At 44.4% G+C, this 23,917-nt stretch overlaps 1 protein-coding gene across 4 annotated transcripts in view; it reads left to right on the forward strand.

Annotated features, from left to right (window-relative positions):
- The window catches only part of MED27 (mediator complex subunit 27), a 225,568-nt gene that overhangs the window by 178,513 nt on the left and 23,138 nt on the right, over window positions 1-23,917 (forward strand). For 2 of the 4 annotated variants that reach the window (XM_053559137.1, XM_053559138.1), the window contains exon 5: window positions 15,386-15,493. In XM_053559137.1, the coding sequence (XP_053415112.1) occupies window positions 15,386-15,493 (108 nt within the window). Of the gene's footprint in view, window positions 1-2,127; window positions 3,736-15,385; window positions 15,494-22,210; window positions 22,367-23,917 lie in introns of those variants that run through there. The other 2 variants (XR_008373858.1, XM_053559142.1) reach the window with 2 other exon arrangements.

The following is a 23,917-nucleotide window of genomic DNA, read 5'->3' on the forward strand; positions in this document are numbered from 1 at the left end:
GTTTTTGGTTGGTTACTTCAATAAAGACTTAGTGTTGCCCCAAGTTAGGTACCACGCCAGTGGATCAAAGAATCATGACTGCCCTGAGTGCCTGTTAAGATGTCAATTTCACCGCAAAGAGGGGAGGTGGGCTTAGATGTCTGTTTCAGAGGGGGTTGGGCTGGGGTCTACATCTTGAGAAACCCACTGTGGCCTGCACAATACAGGCTCCTGTAGATACTTCACAACTGGACCAGCAAGGAAGGGGTGAGATTTTAGTAAGCTGAACAAAGAGCCTTCCAAGCAGGGAGAAATAAAGGGAATGGTGAGATTTGCCTTTTGATCCTGGAAGAGTGTGCACTTGCCACCATGAATATTATTTTGATAACTATTACCCATTTCATAGGCCTACTACGTGCTCAGAACTGTACTTGGCTCTTCGATATAAATATATTTATTTGATTTTCATACCAGTCCCTCAATAGAAAATACCATTTACAGATGAGAACACTGCGACTTGGAAGGTTCAGCAACCTGTTCAGGTCACATGAGTGGTGGGGCTGGGGCTGGAGGTAGGACCTCAAAATGCCAGAGCCCTTTTCTTCCACCCCCTGCTGCTCTCCCTGAAAAGGTCACATGTATTCAGACAAATACAAGAAGCTCCTAGTGCATGTAGGTGACTAGGGAAAATGTATTGAAATAGTTGAGGTTTTTTGAAAGCTTTTTTAAAAACTAATGGTTTTGGTAAGACTTAATTTTGGTAGGCAGTGCTTTCTGAAAATACTTCTGACGTTCCTGGTTCTATTTTCCTCCTCCACACAGGCTTTATCAAATGATTGTTTTGTTGATAAATTTAGTGTGCAGTGGAACTTACATGTAGATTGTACCTACCCTCAAAGGGAAAGAGGATTTTATAGTTTCCATTCATTCTCATTAAAATCAGAACATTTGCATCTTAACTTTTACATCTTGTTCCAGGAATTTTAAGCAGTCTGATTGTATGGAAGTGGGTCGTATTAATTGCAAATGGGCTAGACATCTGCTTGCTAACATGGAATGATTTTTTTTTTTTTAGTTTTGTTTTGTTTTTATACATGATCTAGCAGAGTGATTAAGTGAGAGTCGTGGGTTATGCTGTTTGTAAGACTAGGTTTTCGGAGACTTACAATGTAACTATAGAAATGAATTTAAAAGTAAATCTTTAAAAGTTCTTGAGCTAGAAATAATTAAATGTCTTAGAGTTGATAGATTTTTATCCATAGTCTATCAGGGAGCCCTTTTCTGCCCTTGGAGCCTCTGCTGATCTGTCCACAGTGAACTCAGTCAGGTTCAGTGGGTTCCAGACTCTGGGGAAGGGAACCGGGGAGCAGTGCTGCTATCTGCTTCTAACTGCAGAGCATGTCTCAAACCAAGAAAAACAAGACCCAAGCTGCTGGTGACTGGTTGTACAGCTGAGTTAATTCTTTTCTGATACTAATGTAACAAGTATCCCAAAGTGGTTTTCTTGGAACACTAATTCTTAAGGAAGTTCATATGCACAGTAGTTTAGGGAACTACTGGTATTTGTAGTAGTGGGAACTCACCAGTTAAACATGAGTGAGTTTAAGTTCCTTAATTGCAGTTTATGTAAGTTCCTTAATTGCAGTCCTTTTCAGAGCCTTTGCTATGCATGCATACACTATGACTCTTCCTAGAGGGAAATGCGATACAGAGTTTTGGTTCCTCAGAGTGGCCAGTTCCAGCCATGGCTGCTACTGGCTAAGTTTGGGGGCAGGAAGGAGGTAGGTGCCTCTGCATGGCCACACATGTCCCTGTGTGACATAAAGAGGAAGATGATAGACAGCAGCGGTGATTAGGGAAGGGCAAGTAAAATATGTCAGAAATGGAAAGTATTCTGGAGTGAGTGACATTTTCCTGACCCTGTGCACCTGCCACTTAGGAGGGGCTCAGTCAGCATTTGTTGAATGAATAAATTGTTGGGTGCCTTGAGGGCTTTGTTAAAAGATTAGATCTAATTTTGGTATGCCATCATATTCTGCTTCAAGTTAGATGCCAAATTTATATAATCTTTCACACTTTCTAGAATCAAAAGTTAAAAGCATAAGAACTTTTTTGTTTTCTGCAATAACAGGTGTCTTTTTCTTACAGAAATACGTTGCCTTGCCATGAAGCAAATGTTACTGGACATTATTATTCTAGGAGTGGGAATGGATTTGAACCGATTCATAGAAACCGTTATTCCCCTCTCTCTTGGAACCGGTGACAGAAAGCTGACACATGTAAGGGGTGATGTCTGTGACCATGGAACCCAGCAAAGCTGGTTGACTCACAAAAGGAGTGAAACTGTAATTTGAGCCTGTGACCCTGACCTCATTAACTTCAGGCGTCTGAAGCCCCCACACTCTGATAACGGTGCAGTGCCTGTTCTACTGGCAGCACCCTTCTCCTAGTGCTTAGGGCACTCTTTTCTCATGTAGTCCTCTCCTGCAGGCTGTGGCTTGTTACCCAGAGGAAGGATCCCTTGCTCACCCTTAATATGGGGAAATCATTTAGAGCACTTAATTTGTGTTGACTCTTATTGGTGCACTATTGCAATTAACTTAGATTAATGAAAGGTAAATTCCAGTCTATACATGAAAAAAAACTCTTGTAAAGATCCTAATTAGTATGTGTGTTTATTTAGCCTCTCATGGTTTAATTGCATCCCATCTTGCTATTTACAAACAGGCATCATTAAAGAATAATGAGTGTGTGAAGAGCATTAATACTAGCACCAGAAGAGGTAACTGGAGGTTGGGGGAGGAGGGAGATGGGAAATCTGCTGGTTTGTATTTTCAAATGGAGGAGAATGCAGAATGATCCTCTAAACCAGTCTGGGAGAGAGGACAGAGCAGACGTTATGCAAGGCAGCAGCTTGTCCTTTGGCTGCTGCGGTGCTGTCTAAAGGTGAGCGAGCACATGCGCACAGCCAGCCCTGACCTTAAGACACCTGCACTTCCAATCAGTGAGTATTCCCTGGGATACTGAAAGAGCCAGGCAAAGTGTGGGGCTTTTCTTGTACAACTCAGCTCTGGCCCTTCAGCAGCCTTTTCAAAAAATATCCATGTAAATAAATTGAGAAATAGCTTTATGATGTTTTCACTGGCACCCCTGATATCACATTCCAATTTCACATAATTTGCAGTAGTTCCGTGAAGTTACAAAGCAATTTTGTCTTTTTTAGGTGGGTGCTTAATTATTTATATTCTCTTCTAATCTGGTTCAAGGGTAGAAAAGCCAAGAGTCTAAGTAGTATAGTGGTGAAACAGAAGGAAAAAAGAAAGATACAGAAGAACCCAGTAATAACAATATATTTCCATCCTTTGTTGCATGATTCTCTAATTCTTGGTGTAAACTAAAATTTTCTCATTCATCAGGAGTAAAGTATAGGTAGAGGTGGTAAAGTCTAAGGAGAAGTATTAGAGTGTTGCTTAGAGGAACAGACAAGATTCTTAAATGCCAGCACCTCAGTTTCCCCTTCTGTTATGGTTGTCATCACAACACTTTTGTAAATGCTTTCTATTTAAATGCAAATTGTACTATTCAAACCATATTAAAGCCTGAGATTTCTCTGGGGATTCCTGGGTGAGTAGAAGTCCAAGGTTTAATTTATTTAAAATCAGGTTATAGCAATTCGCAGTTTTCAGTACATTTTATGTTTTTCTTCAAACAAACTACAGTTTAATTTTAAGCTGCCCTAAATAGAAGCAAATAAAAAGGAAAGTTTTTCTGTGTTCTCACTCGTGGAACATGAGGACACAGCTGTACTAGCAAACACAGAAAGCCCAGACAGGGTTGCGTGGATGTCTCTTTTGTTGTTAACTTGCAACTCTTCCATTTTCAGCTCACAGAACTGTGGGACATATTTTTCCATTCATTTTAATTGGATTTTAAAGTGACCTTGTCCATGTATTGATTTGAATTAAAATTTTCTACATGAAAGTCAAGTTGGCATACATCCTCCAGACAAAATATTAAAAAGCCCGGTGCTGCCTAACCAGAGTATCCCCAGAAGAAGTGAAGAATTAATCAAACCAAGTTTGCCACAGAGGGCACCATGTTATCATTCTAATCAAAGTTGTAAGTGGCAGATCAGTGTGGGGACTACCTTCTCCTGGACTTGAATCTGCCTCATCAGGGGAAGGTCCTGTGGAAGTCATCCATGGGCCCATCTCTTTTGGGGAGGAGCATCCCTGAGCACCTCAGAGCCCAGGTGAATGGTGCTCACGTGTTGAGTTTGGAGCGAGCCTTCGTCTGACCTGACAGTCACCTGACACAGGCCACTAAAAGAGTGCCTATTATGCACATTCGTAAAATTGAACTCCCAGCAGCTTGGTGCTCAGGCTCAGGTGTGAGTGCCAGTCTCCAAAGGGCTTTCTAGCATCTATCTCTTCACCTAGATATTTCAGAAGTATATTAAACTTAATAAAAAAGAAGAGATTATTTCCTTCCCTGATTTCCTTCCTTCTTCCTTATCTCATCTAAATAAATACCAAAAACATTTACCTGGTACTCAAGCCAGAAACTAACCTTCGTTTCCTTTTTTTCCTTACCTCTCTCATCTAGCCCATCAGCAAATCATGGCAGTTCTAGTCCACTGGCTCCTCACTTCCTCTACTACTTCTTCCCTGGTTGATGCTGCCATCATCCCCTCTTGTGGTTTCCCCATTTCTTCTCTTGATCCCTCCACAAAGGGCGGGGAGTGTGGGAAGAGAAACATGTCATTTTTCTGCTAAAAGCCCTGCTGTGGCTTCCATTTCACCCTGAGCTGCTTACCTCTCTCCATGGTCAGCCTGGCCTGCCTGTGCCCAAGGCAGGCCTCTGTTGCCTCCCAGCCGGCCTCCTCCCATACCTAGGATGTGTGGCCTTGGCACATGCCTCTGCCTCACCCAGGAGGCTCTGCCCCGGCACTTGGCATGAACAACCTTGGTACACCCAGTAGGTTTCAGCCAAACTTGAACCAATCCCCTGTCCAGGTTCCGCAGCCTCATATGGACCAAATACTTTGTGTTTGTTTATTGTCTGCCTATAATTCCCTCCCCTCCAAGAACGCAGAAGCACAAGAGCACCATTGTTTCATTCACTGCTCCGTTTCCAGCCCTTAGGACAGCACTTGGCACGTGGTGGGTACCTAGTAAGTATTAAGTGAATGAATGAAAGAATATAATCACATGATCTAAATGTCATTTTTTCACTCACAGGTATTACCTGAATAATCTGTCTTTAAGCTGGCCCCTTTTGTTCATTTCCTTCACAACTCCCCGTGATTTTTGTCTCTTTATTATGTACTTGGTTGTTGCTCATCTCCTCCCCTAGGCTGTTAGTTCTATGACTGTCTAGTTCCTTTCTCTCTCAGAGTGCCTATTGTCTAGCCTGCACATAATACATGTTTAACAAATCTTTATTGGATAAATGGAAGGAAAGAAGGACCTGGAAGGGTTAGCCTCGCCATCGCAGGTAGCTTCGGGTGCTGGTGTGCACCTGTCTGTCTCTCTCTTTCTCTTTCCCTCCATCCCTTCTTGCCTCTTCTAGACGGCTTCCTTCTCACGTTAATGCACAGTTTTTCCCTAATCTTTCCATGTTCTCCAGTCCATATTCTGGAAGGAGGCAGTTTGACTGGCCCAACCAGTGGCGGCAGAGCCTGCTCTACCAGACCATTGTGTGGGACCCTTGGATCAGGTACCTGATCTCTGGTCCAGCTGCTTTCCTGGGTTGCAGGTGGTTTTAGTGGGACAGGCCCACAGTGTGAGGCGGGCCGCTGCCTTACTGTTTTGCTCAGTACAGGGTGCAGGTACAGGATGTGTGTTGTCAAGGGTTCCTCCCCAGATCTGTTAGGAGAAACTTGACTTTGACATTTTCAGTATGTTCAAGAAAACAGTGGATTTCCATTTCGTCAGTTAACCCATATCCTACTCTGTTCACATAAGATCTTTTTGGAATCATAGGCCTATTTTTGTACAAGCATTGGCATTAGTTCTGTATTCTCTTTCCCTGAAACAGCTCCATTTTATATATTTGAATATATGTTTTATAAATCAAATGAACTAATTTTATTTTGACAATTTAGAGGGATTTTTCAGAACACTTCAAGGAAAACGGTAGCATGAAACCAAGGTGAGGAAGCACAGTTCTCCCTTCTGAATTGTTTCTCTACTTTGTGTGTGAGCTTTTGTTGTTGTTGAGGGAGAGACAAAGATGACATGGAAAGGCTGCAAAGAATTTTATATTTGCAATATAAAATGGAAAAGTATTTCACAACCATTCCTAGCTATGAAACCTTTCAATGACACTTGTCAAATGGATTAGTCCTGTGTGATGAAATTCCCGTCCAACCAGGGCAGTTTGAATTTAGAAAAGAGGAATGAGTTAAAGAAAGTCAGAAGTGCCCTAAATGTTAACGTCAAGAGCTCATTAGCAAATGATTTTCATTCACTCGTCAGTGGAATAAACCACCTCATAAAAAAAATAAACCCTGACCCACAAGCAGTGGCTCACGTCTGTAATCCCAACAACTCAGGAGGCTGGGGGGCGGGGGGGGGGATTACTTGAAGCCAAGAGTTCAAGACCACCCTACCAACATAGTGAGACCACATCTCTCTGAAAAGAAGCATTGTCCTATTAGGCAGGGTATTTAATAATTTTTAAAAATAATGACAATAGTGCTAATAATTGCTGCCATTCAGTGAGTGCCCACTGAGTGCCAGTAGTGACTCTCCTGGGCACTCAACATCACTAGCTGACCAGTCCCTCTAGAACAGTGATTCTCAACCTTCTCAACCCACAAGTTGATAACTGCTGCCCTAGTGGGTTCCAGTTTGGACATGAAACAGCCACAGCTCACATACATGGCTTTTACCAGGGCCACACTGCTCAGTTCGTGACACAAGGCAAATCTGAACCTGGGGCTAAGGCTCCAGAGCCCTGACTCTTGCCCTGTGCTGCCATGACCAGGGGACAGGCATGGATAGGCCAGCGTGACCACTGACAGAGCCCTTGCCGTGTTTCAGTCACATTGCTGACTTAGCACTTCACAGGATGGCGTCATTCCCTCCTGGGTTGACGAGCAAGAAAACTCTGGTGTCAGGAGGAGGTTATATGCCCAAGGTCACACAGCTAGGAAGGGGCAGAGCCAAGATCTAAACTCAGGCCTGTTTTTTTCCCAGAGTCCATAGCCGTAACTCCCGTGCTACCACCTAGCTGTCAAGTGGTTTCTGACATGTTGGTTAACAGACCCTAAAGTCAGCTTACTTGCCTCATTTTTCCTGGGTCTTTTGTCAAAAGGAAGAATATAATTCACCTCCTAGGGCTGTGGCAACTTTGTGTCTGGAGTGGAGTCCGTACGTAGGAGTCACTCTTCAGTCTCACTTCTCCTTCCTTACACCAGGTCCATCCCACTCAGCAAAATGAGTGGCCTTCAGCGTGGAAGAGCAGCAGTTTTATCTTTGATGGTCTTGGTTTCCAAGTCACACAGCCCCAGCTTTTCTTTTGTGATCTGGTTCCTATCCTCGTTGGCCTCCTCTTCCCAGACATGACAGTTTATCTTCTCGGCCCCAGCTCTGCCAGAGTTTCAGCCTCTCAGAATTGGTCTGTCTCAGTTTTCTCTTGGCTCTATCCAATTTTGCAGTTTTCCTAGAAAGGAGCAATAACTAGTTTCCTTCGTCCCCTTGCTGCAGCTGCTTCTTGAGCCTGCCGTTAAGAGAACAGTTCCACCCAGCACAAATCTGTCAGGGCTATACATCCCTAACAGCTGTGCAGGATGCAGAGGGTTGACTTTTTTTAATGCTAAAATTAGATGAAGCAAGCACTTTATTAGCATCTTAGAGATTGGGTGAGAAATATGTTTATAAAGTTATTTGTGGCTGGGCATGGTGGCTTCCGCCTGTGATCCTAGCACTCTGGACAGCTGAGGCAAGAGGATCACTTGAGGCCACGAGTTTGAGGTTGCTGCAAGCTAGACTGATGGCCACAGCCCTCGGGCCTGGGCAACAGCATGAGACTCTGTCTCAAAACAAAGCAAAAAGGGCCGCGCCTGTGGCTCAAAGGAGTAGGGCGCAGGCTCCATTTGCCGGAGGTGGCAGGTTCAAACCCAGCCCCAGCCAAAAACTGCAAAAAAAACACACACACACAAAGTTATTTTTGAGAGGAAGCTATGAGTCTTATGAAACAAGATTTCTAGCCACTTAGCAGAGTCCCACAGAGGATTGCTGGATGGCTGAAAGATTTGATGACTCAAGGTTCCTTTGTCACCATTGCTTGTGATTTATAGATACAGCTGTGGGGTCATGGGTCAGGCATGAGATGAGGAAGCAGCAAGAACAGCTTCTGGACCTGCACAGAAAAGTCAGATCTTTCAAAACTTCAGCTTCCTTCTATTAAGAATAGAAATAAGACGCCAGCCTGGGCTGCATCCCAGGATTCCCAGACAGAGGGAGGGAAAGGCTCCAGCCATGTGCTTGCATCTGTCCTTGTTACAGAGCAAAAGGCTGAGTCCACGTTGTTTGGAGAGCAGGGCCCCTGAGAGTCAGTGACAAGCCTGGGTGGTGCTGGACATTTTTTTCAGACCACCTTCAGGAACACCTCTTGAGGGTAGTCCCACAGAACACCATTTGGCGGCTGCTTATCTGTACAACCAACTCTGCCCTTTCAAAATGTGAGGTGAATTGACTGAGCATTTTCTGGTCGTGCCGGGCAGTCTGGTGATGCAGCATCTCCTTCCTTGAAATCCCTCAACTGCACTGGGCGCTCAGGTGGGGTAACGCGTAGGTAGGGTCCCTCCAGTTATTTCAGGCACATGCTGGTTTTATCACCTCCTGGAAGGTGGGGGCCCTATTTGATGCTTCTTAACCCTCTAGGCATTTGTTTGCCTGTTTGAAAGTGGGAGAGTGGAAGGAAATTATTTTTCGAGTCCTGTCTAGCTCTACAGTTGTATGGTTCTCTGGACCAATGTCCTGCCCAGTATTGCACGCAGCACACCTCGCTCACAAAGAAATGCTTACTGGGTCATTCAGCTCGTCCTGCTTTCTTTGGAATTAGTACAGAGTGCGCTTCTCAGTACCACACTGAAGGAAACAGTTCCTAAGCCGCCTCTAGGTGTGTCTGCCTGCCCCTTCCCCACTCCTTCTTTCTACACTGGGAAAAACATCATCCAATTGACAGCAGACCACTCAAGGGTACCTAATACTATTGGATGGCTTTCTAGGAATAGTGGGCTGCTTTTTTGTAATATATATATTACATACCCCATCCCCAAAGCAGGCTCAGACAAGCAGTCATTTGTCTGAAGTGACAAATTCTGTGCTACCCCCCTTCACCTCCCACACACAAGCTTTCTGCCGGGTCAGGGTGCCATCTGGTCCGGAGTTCCTTGTGCAGATCAGCTTTTGGTCACCCCACCTCCCCTGAGTCCTAGACATAGATACTGCTTAATCTCAAAGTGCTTTTCCCCCTGCACAATTTCTGGAGGAATAGGGGTTTAGATGATCAGCCTCTCACCTTCTGAGCTCACAGGCTCAACCAGTAGAGATGACAGATGTTTCAGCCAACAGACTTGTTTCTATTAGGCTTCAGTTGGTGGCAGAGCTGAACTAAATATTTTTTCTGTTTCTTTCTATTTCTATCCTTGACTTTCTTCCACTTTCCTCTTCCTGTCTTTTAACTTGCCTTGCCACAGTGGACTAGAAATTCTTTTAGTGGAATCCAGCTAGGCAGGCGACTCCTGGAAGACCAGACAGAGAAGACCTCCAGTTTCAGCCCCAGCTGCCCCAAATGCTGCAGACCCTGACAAGGGCCTGGCGTTTCTAAGTGCACTTCTGAAAGGGTGGTGTCCAGCATAGGAGGCCAACTTGGCTCCTTTTCAAGTGAGCCTTGGTTCCTGCTCAGGAAGCAAAGTGCCTCCTCTGACTCTTTACAATAAGTAATGAGTGAGCTCTTTGGAAATGTGCTTTGTATAGAAAAGTGTTACCTTGGCAACAGCAAACCTACTTCATTACCAGATGGCATTAGCTTTTATTTGTGGTATCCCATAGCAGTTGCCAAGAGCCGACCTGTAGCCCCTGTCAGTGGGCATTTTGCTTCTGACCGTGACCAGCATTGGCTAGTTTGTAGAAGGATGCCCACTGGCCTGTGTGTGATGCATTGCCCTATCAGTCTATCAGTGCACTACAACCTGGTGCATCCACATACTGGAGAATCAGAGTCATTGTAGAGTGGCATTAGGGCTAGAAGAAACGTGTCTTATGCTCCGTCTGGATGCCAAAGTCAAGGGGCTCAGTGTTCGCCTCTCTCCTACACCCAACTATGAAGAGAAAGGAGCACTAACAGGGATTGAGCCTTGTCACACGCCACACTGCTGGCCCCAACTCTTACACTCATCATCCCCTTGAATTTCTTTAGTAGTCCCCTCCACATTTTGGAACTGAGTAGGCAGGCAATTTTCTGACTTGCTCTGGGTCACACAGCCTGGAAGTGACATGGTCAGGAATGAATCCCAGTACTAGAGTACCAACACTTGACCCTCATTCTTGACCTTCATCACTGGGCTCAGCAGGCTCTGGCTAAAATCAGCTATGTGCACCTTCCTGTCATCCTTAAACTGCCTGGCTCTTTTGCACTCAGCAGTCACTCAGCTGACCCCATGGTTTTGTTCATCCTTCAGGACCCGGCACAACTGTCCACTCTCAGCAGCTTGCTGTAGCTCAGAAAGTGACAGCAAAAGGGAAGATTAACATAAATGGCAAGTTCACCAGCCTCCTGAAGGCCATGCCTTTTGGGCTCCAGCTTTCATGTTAACTGGCTTCAAAGAATTTCACCTCAACAAAGTCTAAATAAGAGTTTGGGCCAAATAACAATGGCTGCCACTGAGAACTTAGCCCTTGTCGGGCCCCGTGCTAGCCCCCTTATTAATGCATTGTCCCTTTGGCTCCTTACTGTCACTTGAGGCAGGGATTATTGTCTCCATTCAGATGAGACGACAGTGGTGTCAGAGAAGGTTGGTAGCTGGGCCAAGTTTTCCAGTAGCAGAGCAGACACCTGATTTCAAAGCCTCAGAATGTTATTCAAAATTACGTGTATTAGGACCATGTTCAAAATTCAAAAAGCCATGTATCTATGCCTGCTCAACTTACATGAGCTTCCTGGAACTTTGTGGGTTTGAAATATACAGAAAGTAAACCAGAGCTTCACAATACTGCCCATAAACTAGCCCCAGGAGTGGTCTTGCCAAAAAATCAAAAACCTGGATCTCATCTCATTACCAATTTGTAGGAAATACAGAGTAAGGACAAATCTGTTAAAGTGTACCATGGGGATGCTGGCAGCAAAACCCAGACTGTGGGTAACTATGGCAAATAAACTACTTTCTACAACAAGTAAGATAGGGGAGGGGGTTTCAGAGGGAGATACCTTTAGTTTGGGAGAGACCTGTGGGATGTGTCAATCAGATTATGTGGCCCATATTTGGATCTTGACATAAGCAAACTTTTCATAAAGTGGTATTTGTGAGGCTTTTGGAAATGTGAGTACTGATTGAACTGGATATTTGATGTTGTAGAGTTATTGTTGTTTTAAATGTAGGCTAGTGTTAGAACTAGGCTTTTTTGCTTTTAGAGGTACGTACTGTGATCTCTCATAGCAGTTATTTGTTTCAGAATAACACAAGGAAGGAAGAAGGAAGTGGAGGTAGGGGTGACACCAGATGGGCCAAGAGTTGGTCATCATTGACGGTGGGATGGGCCACTGGGGGTCTTTATACTAGTTAGTTTACTTTTGTAAAGGTTTTAAAAATTGGCAGTTGTGGGGAAGGATTACTGGATCTTATTATAATTTGTTTGACTTGGTAACTGGCACTGCTGACAAGAGCAGACCCTGTGGTAGCAACTGGTGGGTTGTGTCAGAAGCCTTCAGATATTGGTACTGTTGCCACTTTGATTACAGTTCTGCAAATCTGTCACAAGGAAATAACCCCAAATGTAGTGAAAGCTTTGCAAACAAAGTACACATTGCAACCATATTTATATTAGGGGAATCCTGGAAGCAACTTAAATGTTCAACAGTAGGACATGATTAAAGAAACGATAGCATGTCCTCTCTGCGGAATACCATGCCATATCTAATACTATTTTGTAAGACTACATAGCATATAGAATGTATTTTGTAAGACTACATAGCATATAGAATGATGTTTGTCATTTTAAGTCAGCGGTTCTCAACCTGTGGGTTGCGACCCCTTTGGGGGTCAAACAACCCTTTTACAAGGGTCGCCTAAATACATCCTGCATATCAGATATTTACATTACGATTCATAACAGTAGCAAAATTACAGTTATGAAGTAGCAACAAAAATAATTTTTTTATATGAGGCTGGCGCCCTACCCCTTTGAGCCACAGGCGCCGCCCTCTTTTTTTTTTTTTTTTTTAGAGACAGAGTCTCACTTTGTTGCCCTCAGTAGAGTGCTGTGGCATCACAGCTCACAGCAATCTCCACCTCCTGGGCTTAGGCGATTCTCTTGCCTCAGCCTCCCAAGTAGCTGGGACCACAGGCGCCCACCACAACACCCGGCTAACAAAAATAATTTTATGGTTGGGGTCACCACAACATGAGGAACTGTATTAAAGGGTCGCAGCATTAGGAAGGTTGAGAACCATTGTTTTAAAGTAGAAATTTGATTTGAAATTTTATGTATCCATACCATACCTTCAATTATTAGAAATTCAAAAGCTGTAAATCTTTGGTAATATAAAAGATTTTTTAAAAAGTACCCCACATGTTGTGATTATCTTTGTATGGGAAGACTAAACAATTATCTTCTTTTTTCTCTAATTTTAGATATTTCCATAATAAACATTTTTTTAACTTTCTTAGTAGTAATTTTAAAATATCAAAATTAACTTTTACATATAAAATTTCTGATGTCTACAGTGTGTGTTTCTGAAATTCACCTTGTCTACAGCCATACTACCCTGAACATGCCCAATCTCGTCTGAAAATCCATCTTAAGAAAATTAAGACATTGGGCGGCGCCTGTGGCTCAAAGGGGTAGGGCGCCAGTTCCATATACCAGAGGTGGTGGGTTCAAACCCAGCCCTGGTTAAAAACCACAAAAAAAAAAGAAAAGAAAGAAAGGAAGAAACTTAAGACATTACTAAAGCCATCCGTCAGTTAATTAAAGTCAGCTACATTTTGGTGTTTTTGAAACAATGCCTAGGCTCAGCACCTGTAGCTCAGCGGCTAGAGGGCCAGCCACATACACCAGAGCTGGCAGATTCGAATCCAGACTGGGCCTGCCAAACAACAATGACAACTGCAACCAAGAAATAGCTGGGCGCTGTGGTGGCAGCCTGTAGTCCCAACTACTTGGTAGGCTGAGGCAAGAGAATCTCTTAAGCCCAGGAGTTTGAGGTTGCTGTGAGCTGTGACGCCACGGCACACTACCAAGGGTGACAAAGTGAGACTCTGTCTCAAAAAAAAAGAAAGAATTGCCTAGTTATCTATGCTTATTAGCAAAGACAGTTAAAAATGTGCAATTGAGGGCCGCGCCTGTGGCTCAGTGAGCAGGGCGCCGGCCCCATATACCGAGGGTGGCGGGTTCAAACCCAGCCCCGGCCAAACTGCAACAGAAAAATAGCCGGGCGTTGTGGTGAGCGCCTGTAGTCCCAGCTGCTCGGGAGGCTGAAGCAAGAGAATCGTGTAAGCCCAAGAGTTAGAGGTTGCTGTGAGCCGTGTGACACCACGGCACTCTACCCGAGGGCGGTACAGTGAGACTCTGTCTCTACAAAAAAAAAAAATGTGCAATTGAAAATGGTAGTAGCCCTTTTGGAGGAGGCGTGTGAGAAGCTGATTTCAGTGTTTATAATTAAAAAACTATAACTTGACTATTCTTCCTTCTTCCTTCCTTCCCTCCCTCCCAAGAGGCTGCACATTGGCTAAAGACAGTTGCTGATGCTACTTTTCTGGTTTACTGGCATCCTTACATGGTGATTTTCAGTTACATGAAAACTTTAGCCCACAGTTCTACATGAATACACAGTCAAGAGGGAAGTGGACACGTGGGAAGGAGGAAAACCCAAGGGATGGCCTGGTCTTAGAACAACACTCTGACTAGGGAGCTGGTTCAATTCCATCAAGAACTAACCCTGTCTTGCCGGACCAAGAACTCACAAGCTGAAGGGCACCAAGCCATTCCTGAGAGACCCGCCTGCATGACTCAGACACCAGGCCCTCCCACCTAACACCACCACCCTGGGGGTCACATTTCAACACGGGTCATATCCAACCCATAGCACCCCTAAAAAGAAAGTAAGGTACCATTTCTGTTCCTTTTGTGTGTGTGTGTGTGTGAGATAGGGTGTTGCTCTGTTGCCCAGGCTGGAGTGTCATGGCATCATAGCTCACAATAACCTCAAACTCCTGAGCTTAGGCGATCCTTCTGCCTCAGCCTCCCAGGTAGCTGGGACTACAGGCACCCACCACAACACCCAGCTAATTTTTCTATTTTTAATAGAGACAGGGTCTTACTCTTGCTTAGACTGGTGTTGAACGCCTAAGCTCAGGCAATCCTCCCACCTTGGCTTCTCAAGAGTGCTGGGATTGGGGTGGCACCTGTGGCTGAAAGGAGTAGGGCGCCGGCCTCAGCCAAAATCTGCAAAAAAAAAAAAAAAAGAGTGCTGGGATTGCAGGTGTGAGCCACCACACCTAGGTAGCCATTTCGGTTCTTGGTGCTGAGCCTATTCTAGCAAGCTTAGCAGGTTCCTTTTTCCCTGGCATATATGAAATTGCACTTTTTATTTGTTTGTTTGTTTGTTTTTTGATCCAAAGAGATGAACAGCATTTAAATGTGTTTTCAAGATCATGTTTCTTTTTAGGAGATAAAATTTAGCTACTTTTACCTTCAGATTTTATTTATTTTATCAGCTATTATAAATAGATTGTCCAAGCCAGGGGCATTTGGTGCCTGCCTTTACTTGATGTACTCTGTGTTTTGCGTTTTCTGCATACTCCATGGGTGCACATGGGGCCGGGACATTGTGTGGAAACTAATGTGCTCACTAAATCCCAGAGTGCCAGATTTATGGGATCTTAGAAGGTGATCTTAGATGGGTACAGCAAAGAGTAAGCATGTGAAACCTAACCAAAGCTTTATAAGCCAACAGTACAGACATACTCAGGGTAGTTAGATGAGTCGGAGCTGTGATACATTTAAGTGTTCTCCAAAGTACAGGGCACACACTGTGCCTTCCCTCAAACAGCCTCTGTGCACCTCTCAGAAACAGGATGGGGAGGTGATAGTTCCTTCTTATAATCCTGCCCAGTGTTGTGCGACACCCATGTTTAAGTGTAAGCTTTCATGTTTGCATGCACTTGTTTTGACAGGTGACCTTGGGAAAGGTTTTGAAAGTCATTGTCGTCATGCGGAGCCTATTCATTGATCGAACAATAGTAAAAGGGTATAATGAAAACGTCTACACAGAGGATGGCAAGGTAAGCACTCTGGGGTCTTGTTTTTTCCTTTATTTTCTGTATCCTAAAACAAATGCAGGAGAGTCCCCAATGAATGACCTTAAAAACTAGCAATCATAGCTGAAATGATCAACAAACATAGATTTGTCAGTGTGAAGATGGACACCTTACAAAAAAGCATTTCATTCTCTCTGCTTGCATTTTTCAACAAGCTTCTGCTTTTTCCTCTAAGCCTGATGCCCTTAGTTGAATTTCTAATTTATCACCTTAGACCCCAGTTGCCTCATTAAACATGTCTTTTGTGGAAATAGATTTTTTTTCCAAGTCAAGCAGCTCATCAATAGCCCAGGGTTCAGCACTTTGCTTTTCCTAGAACCATGAGGAAAATTCGAGTTAGTTCGGCACAACCTGATGACACTGTTCTTCCAGGAAACGAGCACGTAGCCCTCAGGAAGCTGCTTGTGCACAGCAGCACACACTGACTGCTGCTGCTGAGAGAAGGCACACTACTTCCACGGCTGAGCTGTTTCAAGGAAAGTTCACCCAGGTGAACCCCTGATTCCTGTTGATGCACACTCTCCATATGGCTCTGCAGAGTGTCAGAGGATGCTAATCAGAGTTGACAGCCTTCATTTGTGTTTGTACCCAGAGTGTTAATGAGCACCCGGCCCACAGTGCCCACCCAGACTGTCCTGGTCCCTCCCCAGCCCTGGGCCACAGCTCCCCTCCCTGCATCAGGAGCTTTCCCCTCCCCTCATGAATCTTTTTAAAATTCAAAAGTTTATTAGTACTAGAATTCACTGCAGAATGTTCTTCAAAAAAGGTGACAAATGTGGCTTAGCACATAACTGTGTTGTATAAGAAGTGGGGCCCATGATGTAATAAGATTGGTGTTTGAACAAGTAACCCGGTATTTCTGCATTCCACACAAGCCTTGTCTATGTGGGAAGCTGCTTTTCCTCTCCTTGGTCTCCCCGTTGAGAGCAAATCGTTCACTGAGGGGAGGTTTCCTTTTTCTTCTTGAGAAAACCAAATGTCTTTGGAGCAAGCGTGTGAAGTGGATAATCTGTGGGCGCAGCAGCTCCGGAAGGGTTCCACACTGCAGATCAGCAGCAGGAGCGGTGCTGGGCAGTGCGGGTCAGCAGCAGGAGCGGTGCTGGGCAGTGCGCACCCACAGAGGCGTTTACGTGCCCTTAGCAGATGCTGTTCTTCTTGGGAGTTTTCAAGATAGACAGGTTTATAGTCATACCTGCTCACCACGGACTCACAGTGAATTGGGGAGATAGAGAACTTAGAAAGCTAAGCAGTACTCAGACTGTGCTGCTGAAATTGCCAGACTCAGGGTGCAAATGAAGCACAATCTGAATTTAGATTATAAGAAGGAGCAAAGATTTTACCTACTTTGCGTCATGCTGTTAGCGTTCCGTTTATTTAATTGCCCTCTACTGAAATGAATACTCAGTAAATGGTGACTGGCATCATTTCTATTCTGCACTTACAGCAAGGGACTTGGAGAACAGTATCATGTCAGTGGTGATTCTAAAACTTGTCTCTGGTGACTCTTCCTTTCCCTTCCCCTCGGCTCTCCAGCTGCTCAGGGTTCCCTTCTCCCTCTGCCCAGTCCCCTTGGCCACTGTCCCCCATGTCACCCTACTCATGATTTGTTTCTAGATCAGATTTCTCCTTCCCAGAGATCCCTTAAATTCAACCTGTCCAAAAACTAAAATCATCCTTCTCCCTAAATTTACTCTTCCTTATCTTGGTTAGCAGTGTCAACCCTTAATGGCTTAAACCTTTCTTCCTTTTTTCCCTTCATCCCCGTATCTAGTCTGTCAGTGGGTGCTGGCTGTTCTTTCTTAAATGTTTCTCACACTGGCCCTGCCGGCTACCCCCCTCCTTGGAGGCACTCATTATCTCTGAACTGAAGAGCTGCACCAGCCGCCTCACTCCTAGTCTCCAGCTCCATCTCCCTGCGCAGTCTGTCCTTCACTTGGCTTCCAGAACTGTCTTCCTAAAATACACACGCAAGTGTGTGATTCTCTTGCTTCTCACTCTCTCCCCATTGCCCAGAGCAGCCCTCCCCACAGTAGGAAAGTGGGCTATTAATAGATGTCAGGCACAGAGCAGTTCACGGTCAAACAAGTTGGAGGCAGTCTGGGTTAGAGAAAGCTCACTAGGCTTCTTTACTTTAGTTTGCTCACGTATCTGTGGGTCTCCCAAGAGGAGAAGATAGTAGGCAGTATTCTCCTAACTTTTTTTTTTTTTCTTTTTTAGAGGCAGAGTCTCACTTTGTCGCCCTTAGAGTGCTGTGGCGTTACAGCTCACAGCAACCTCCAGCTCTTGGGCTTAGGTGATTCTCTTGCCTCAGCCTCCCGAGTAGCTGGGACTTAAAGGTGCCTGCCACAACGCCTGGCTGTTTTTTGTTGCAGTTTGGCCAGGGCCAGGTTTGACCCTACCTCCCTCGGTATATGGGGCACCACCCTCGGTATATGGGGCCAGTGCCCTACTCATTGAGCCACAGGTGCCACCCTATTTTCCTAACGTATTTGGCCATCAAATTGTTTTTCTTTATTCTTGGAGCATAATTGTGACATTGGTATTTCACAAAACACACTTCCCTAAACTCCAAACTCCTCTTTATGGCATACAGATGCCTAATGATTGGACCCTGCCTCCCTCTCCCATCTGGTCTGCCGTCTTCTCACGTGTCTCGTCTGACGCTCCAGCCTGTGGCTCCCCAGACATGCCAGACTCTCACACACTGGCATGGTCTATGCCCTTTGCCCTGGGCCAGTCGTCACTCCTACTCCACCTGTCAAACTTCTCTTCCTCCCTTTACACTAGTGTAATGCCATCTTCCTTCCTATCCTGTCCCATCTTCCCAGGAGCCTCCTTCCTGCATGAGGGCTGTGCTGGTGGGCATGGGCTCAGGAGGTGGCAGACCTGGCTTTCATTATTCCTGTGCACATGGAATTGTGAAGAGTCTTTTGCTTGTACTAGTACAATATGATTATTGAATTGCATGTCTGTCTTACAATTAATATAAATAAGAACAATATGAAATATTTTGGTGTGGTAGGCATACATGAAGCAAACCTAGCTTAGTGGTTATCAGGTCCTCCTAACAGTATCATGACGGTAAATACTGACCCAGACTCATTCCTACCACAAGAGCCTGAGACTCAGAGTAGTAAAGAAACTGCCCATAGCCACGCAGAGCCAGGTCTCACACCTCATCTGGCAGGTGCCCCCTGAGGGCACAGACTCACAGGGACTCTGTTCCCATAAGTAGAAGCCCCCTCACCCAGGGGAGGAGACAATGAGAAGGCCTTCCTGGGATGTGAAAACATTTTAGTGGGATGGAAGACTAGAAAACCAAGCATGAGAAATGGGAAATAAAAGAAGCAACAGGAGTTTGAAGACAAAGAGTCAGTCAGAGGATAAAGGAGACACACGTGTTCTTCACATGAGAGATTAGCCTGGCCTCTTTCCTTCTGTGCATCAGAAGGAAAATGGGTATGCATGTGGGATTCTGAACTCAGCTGCACACGGAGGAAGCCCCAGGGTCCCTTTCACAACTGCCTAGGACAGAACACTAAGCAGAGACTCTGAAACTGGGAATACCAAGGTGGGAGGACCAGCCCCTTTGTTATTTTAAGGGTACATTGACCACACTGGTGGAGAAGCTCTCCAGTGACTGTTGACTAACCTAAGCCTAGCCAATTGATTAGCTCCTTCTTTTTTTCAGAGCACTTTACGAATGATAAAAATAAAACTGTGCAGACATTATTAGTGTTCTATTTGAAGTCCCGACACTGATATTTGTGTACTGATACGTATTTATATACATATAGGCATTATTTGAAATGTCTGGCACATTCCAAATAAAGTGCACTATTTGGAAGGAGCCTTAGGAGCTTGAGGCGTGGTCTACAAGAATAAATTGTCGATTGTAATTTAGGTCTTCCCAAGATACAGCCCTGCGTTTGCTGAGTTGGTGCCTAAGTGGTTGCAGAGGATGCTTTGCTGCAGTCTCCTGGAGCACAGCCGCAGACGCACGGGTGTGGCTCGGAAAGCCTCCTATGGGCTTGACTTCTGCTTATGCAGTTGCTGTGTCCTCTAAGCTCAGAGCAACCAGCACATTCTAAGAGCTTTAACTGCCCCTATTGCCACAGAAATGGCCCAGCACCAGCCCCAGTTTCCAGACCTGGCAGGTATTTTCCCCATCAAAATCCATCCCAGCAAGGCCATGGCTTTGCACTTTGCAGTAACAACCGCCAGCACTACAGGGTCCTGTCTCTGTACCTGTGGTGCAATTTTTGATACCAAGCACCAGAAGCCTGATTCCTCTAACAAAAAACAAAAATGCATTTAAGACTTACCGACTGCTATCCGTTGTAATCAGGGCGTAGCAAGAGCCATGACTCAGCATGTTAAAAAGCAAGATTTAAGATGACTACTTGGCTATTGTCCTGATTTTATACTAGTCATACTTAACTGGAAAATATAAGTGTCTCAGCTGAATTTATCTTATTAGGGGATTTAGGTTATGTTAATGCTATAGCTTCATTAATTACCCCATATCAGTAAAAAAGGCAGCTTTTAGCCTCTGAGCATAAGAGAGGAAAAGAAATGGTGGTATCAAAGGGAACCTTCAAAGACAGCCAGAGCTGTCTCCAGGGTAATTTCTGATCCCTGCATTCTTCCCACTTCAAAGTTGGGGGTGTGTGTGTGTGTGTGTGTGTTTGGGTCGAGGGGGTTGGGGAAAGCTTGAATCTGATTTCTCTAATAAGTGTTGGCATCAGCCCCGTTTGATATTAGATGCAGGGAACATTTTGATTTGTTATAGCCTTTGAAATTGTTCAGACGACCTTCAGAAAAATGGCCTCTTGTTACTTCTAGGGGGAAGGGTGAAAGCCAGGGAAAGGGAAATCCAGCCTGATTCATATGCAGAGGAGGCCCTGAAGTTGTGCTTTCAGCAGTTTTTTAGTAACAAATGCATGTTCTGATTGAAAGTGAAAAGTTGAGGAGTAATAGACCTGTGACACTGTGTTCTCACTTAGACGAGACTTGCTCACTCTTTGATTCCCTAGGGAGGGTAGGCAGGCTTGAGAAGATGACCACACGGAAATAGTTTTGAAAACTTGCTGGTGGGCAGTATTCTACCCCAAATGGCATGTCTGTCACCTATTGACCTTGCGAGATAAAGCTACTAAATGAAAGGTTTAGAATTTGACACTCTTGTGTGGGTCCGGATTTTTATTTGAAATTGTCCATTTTAGATAATTTAATATCGATTACACTGTTTTTTCAAATGATATAAAGAATTGATAACTTTCTCATAAGTTGCCACAACTTTCACTTGCTGCAACTGTCACAGCAACAGGCCTTAAGCAGTGCCAGATAGCTGTGGGCGCACAGAGTGAGAATTCTACCTGAAGACCCCCAAAAGGGAAGGGAAGAGCCTGGCCTCTGGGCACAGACCTAGTTTCATATTCCCCATGGATTAACCATGTGACGGTGGACAAATTATTTAACTTCTCTAAGCCTCAGTGTCCTCATCTGTGAAGTGGAAATTATTTTATCCTCATGCTATTGCTGAGAGGATTTTAAAAGATAATGTAATTTAGGTGAGCAGGTCCAATGTATCCTCATCAGTAAATGGCATCTGCAGTCACTGTGGTGACCGTGGGTGGGCGTCGCAGTCAGAATGGCCAGGCCCTGCTGATTGTTCTTCTCAGTGTGATTTGTCAGGATTTCCTTGCACAAGTCCTTCCTGTGCGTTGAGAGACTTTCTGAGGTCTTGGTGTTTTCTGTGAGAGCAGAGGTGTCTGTGCTAACGCAGTTGGTGGTCTCAGAGTTTGTTTCCATTACACCTGAGAGTAGACCGCATTTGCACCCCTAAAATGTTTATTTCAATCCCCAGAGTCCAGAACCTCCTCCAAAGACTGCAGATTCAGCCACCAGTCACCGCAAGGTTGACTTTTCCATTTTCAGATCTTTCTAATGCTTGCCCAGAATACTGGAAGGGTGCTTCACTTTTTTTTCTGACCCTATAATTCAGAATAATCTCTTGTTCATCAGGCTAAAGGTATGCAGCTTCCAGGATGCTCTTTTTTTTTTTTTTAAATATTGCAGCTGGCAAAAAAAATTGGTAGCCATGCCTGCCTTTGCAGTGAAAAAGCTGCAGCTAATAAATATTCACTGAGATCAGGCCTGGCTCCCTGAAATGAATTTCTGAAATCTTCCTGGCCCTAAGAAGAGGTAAGGCATGGATTCTGGAATGCGCATTTAAATGGCTTTCTTTGGCATAAATCCAGCAGAAAATCAAGTACAAACCACCTGCTGTGTGTTCCCAGCAAAAAGGAAACCCATTGTTATTGTATCCCTTTCTTACCCACCAGGTTAATAGACCATATTACCTAAGGTCCTTCTGTCCCAGATGGTAGAACTTTCCCTAGGGTCCTGCATAAGATACTTAAACATCCTTTCTAAAAAGCAGTATCCTCACTTTGAATAAGTGTGGTTTTGAGAATCCACAGTTAGGCTGGAGAGTCCATCTTTTACTTAAACCTATGCATATTTCTCTCTCTTTTATGAAAACATTTTACAGACCCTGGAGACTTTTTAAAATAATTTTCTCTTTTAGGTAAAAACTATAACTTTTAAGTCTACGTAGATTCTTCTTTTCTGGACTCTGTGTTTGTGTCTTGGTCTGCTTGTGTTTGATGTGAGCAGGCAGGGAGAATAAACAGTGGAGAACTTCAGAAGAAACATCTGTGGGCTTAAAATGGAAGAACTATATTAGTTGCAAGTTCAAATTGAGATTTAGAATCTTTGGCGTCTTCCTGTCATCTTCACAGTGATTTGATTACAACTAAAAGATGCAAAAAGGTATTCATCCTACAATCCCTGAATCGTCTTAAAATGCTGCATTTGTTAAGCCCTGGTCTAAGCCGCTGCACTGAGAAAGTAACACGAACCTGACTCAGTCTCTTAAATAGATACAACCAGCTGCCCAACAGTAGTTTTCTTCAACAGAATTGATAGTGTAGGGAATTAATTTCATGTTTCTTTTGAGGTTTCTTTCAGAGTTATCTGGAGGTAACATGTCACTTTCGCTCTACAGATTGTTAACCTGTCAAATTAAAATTCTAATGCCTGAAGATTTTTTACATTCTTACTCCCATCTAGTGGTTTAAATCAGGGGCTGAGGGGAGTGACTGACATTTAACACCATCTTTCTGAAGGGCATTTTAGCCAGAATGGAAACTGTTAGGGGCTCTTGTGGAAATCCAAGAAAAAGATGGTGCAAGCAGTGGGTTTGGGAGAAATGGGTGGATCTGAGGTCTATTTTTCAAGTTGAGTGAGTGAATGTTTGATCAGTGAAATCTCTCCCATTTATCAATCCCAGAGCTAGATTTACTAAACCTCCACCCCCACCAGCAGGAGCCCTGCAGAGTCCAGAGAGGCCTCCTCAGCATCATCCTAACCTTCTCTGCTGTCCTGAAAGTTTTCAAAGACAGTGGAATTTACATGAAACTAATTGTGAACAGGAAGAAGCCAGAGAACTGAATGTGTGCCTGTTCACAGCCCAGCTTTGTTTGCAGAAAGCAAAATTTTGGTGTTTTCCTCCAATATATATAGAAGCAGAGCTCTGAATTGTCCAGGTCAAATGTAGGGCTGTCCTCTTAAAGGAGTCTCCCTCTCCAATTGCTTCTCATGCTTTCTGGTTCTCCAAAATCAATAACACAACATACAGGCTTAAACAGCAGGGTCTCAGGTTTCTTACCTTGACCACTGGTCAACCCCAAAGGCAGGTTCCAAGAGACCCATCGGCCAGATGTTTCAATTTACTCAGCTCTTGAACTCAGATATTAAAGTTGACTTTTTGTGCCTATGGGACACACTGTGGAATCCTCACTTAATCACTATACTTGAGATGTCTCCAGCACTGTATTGGGGATAATTCTGTTTTTGCCTTACTCAATTTGTTCTAAACTCGTGAAACAAAAGGCATTGATTTGGTTTATCATGCAAACCAGTATAACCAAAATAGTTTTGGTTAGAATGAGCCACTGAAGTAGCCTCTGTGTGACCAAATGCAGCCAGAGGAGGACTGAGCTGGATTTACTCTGAGCTTTACCCACATTTCATCTTGGACCGCTAGTGTCCTCATTTGTTAAGCTGGAGTGCCTCTAGATCAGGGGTTCCTGACTACCCAGGCATCACAGTCAACCTGAGGAGCATTGCTAAAAGGCAAACAAAGAAACAGAACTCTGGGGCTCACTCCAGACCCTCCAGGGGAAGGACCAAGGAATCTGTATATTCAAAATGAAAAGGAAAAAATTCCCCCAGGGGCTTGTGATGCCCAGCCAGGTCTCCAGGTGAGACCCTCTGAAAGATGCCTGGTCAGACAACCTGGGACTGCGGAGGGGCTCTGAA

The sequence above is a fragment of the Nycticebus coucang genome, chromosome 2 (genome assembly GCF_027406575.1).
Source record: "Nycticebus coucang isolate mNycCou1 chromosome 2, mNycCou1.pri, whole genome shotgun sequence".
Taxonomy (NCBI): domain Eukaryota; kingdom Metazoa; phylum Chordata; class Mammalia; order Primates; family Lorisidae; genus Nycticebus; species Nycticebus coucang.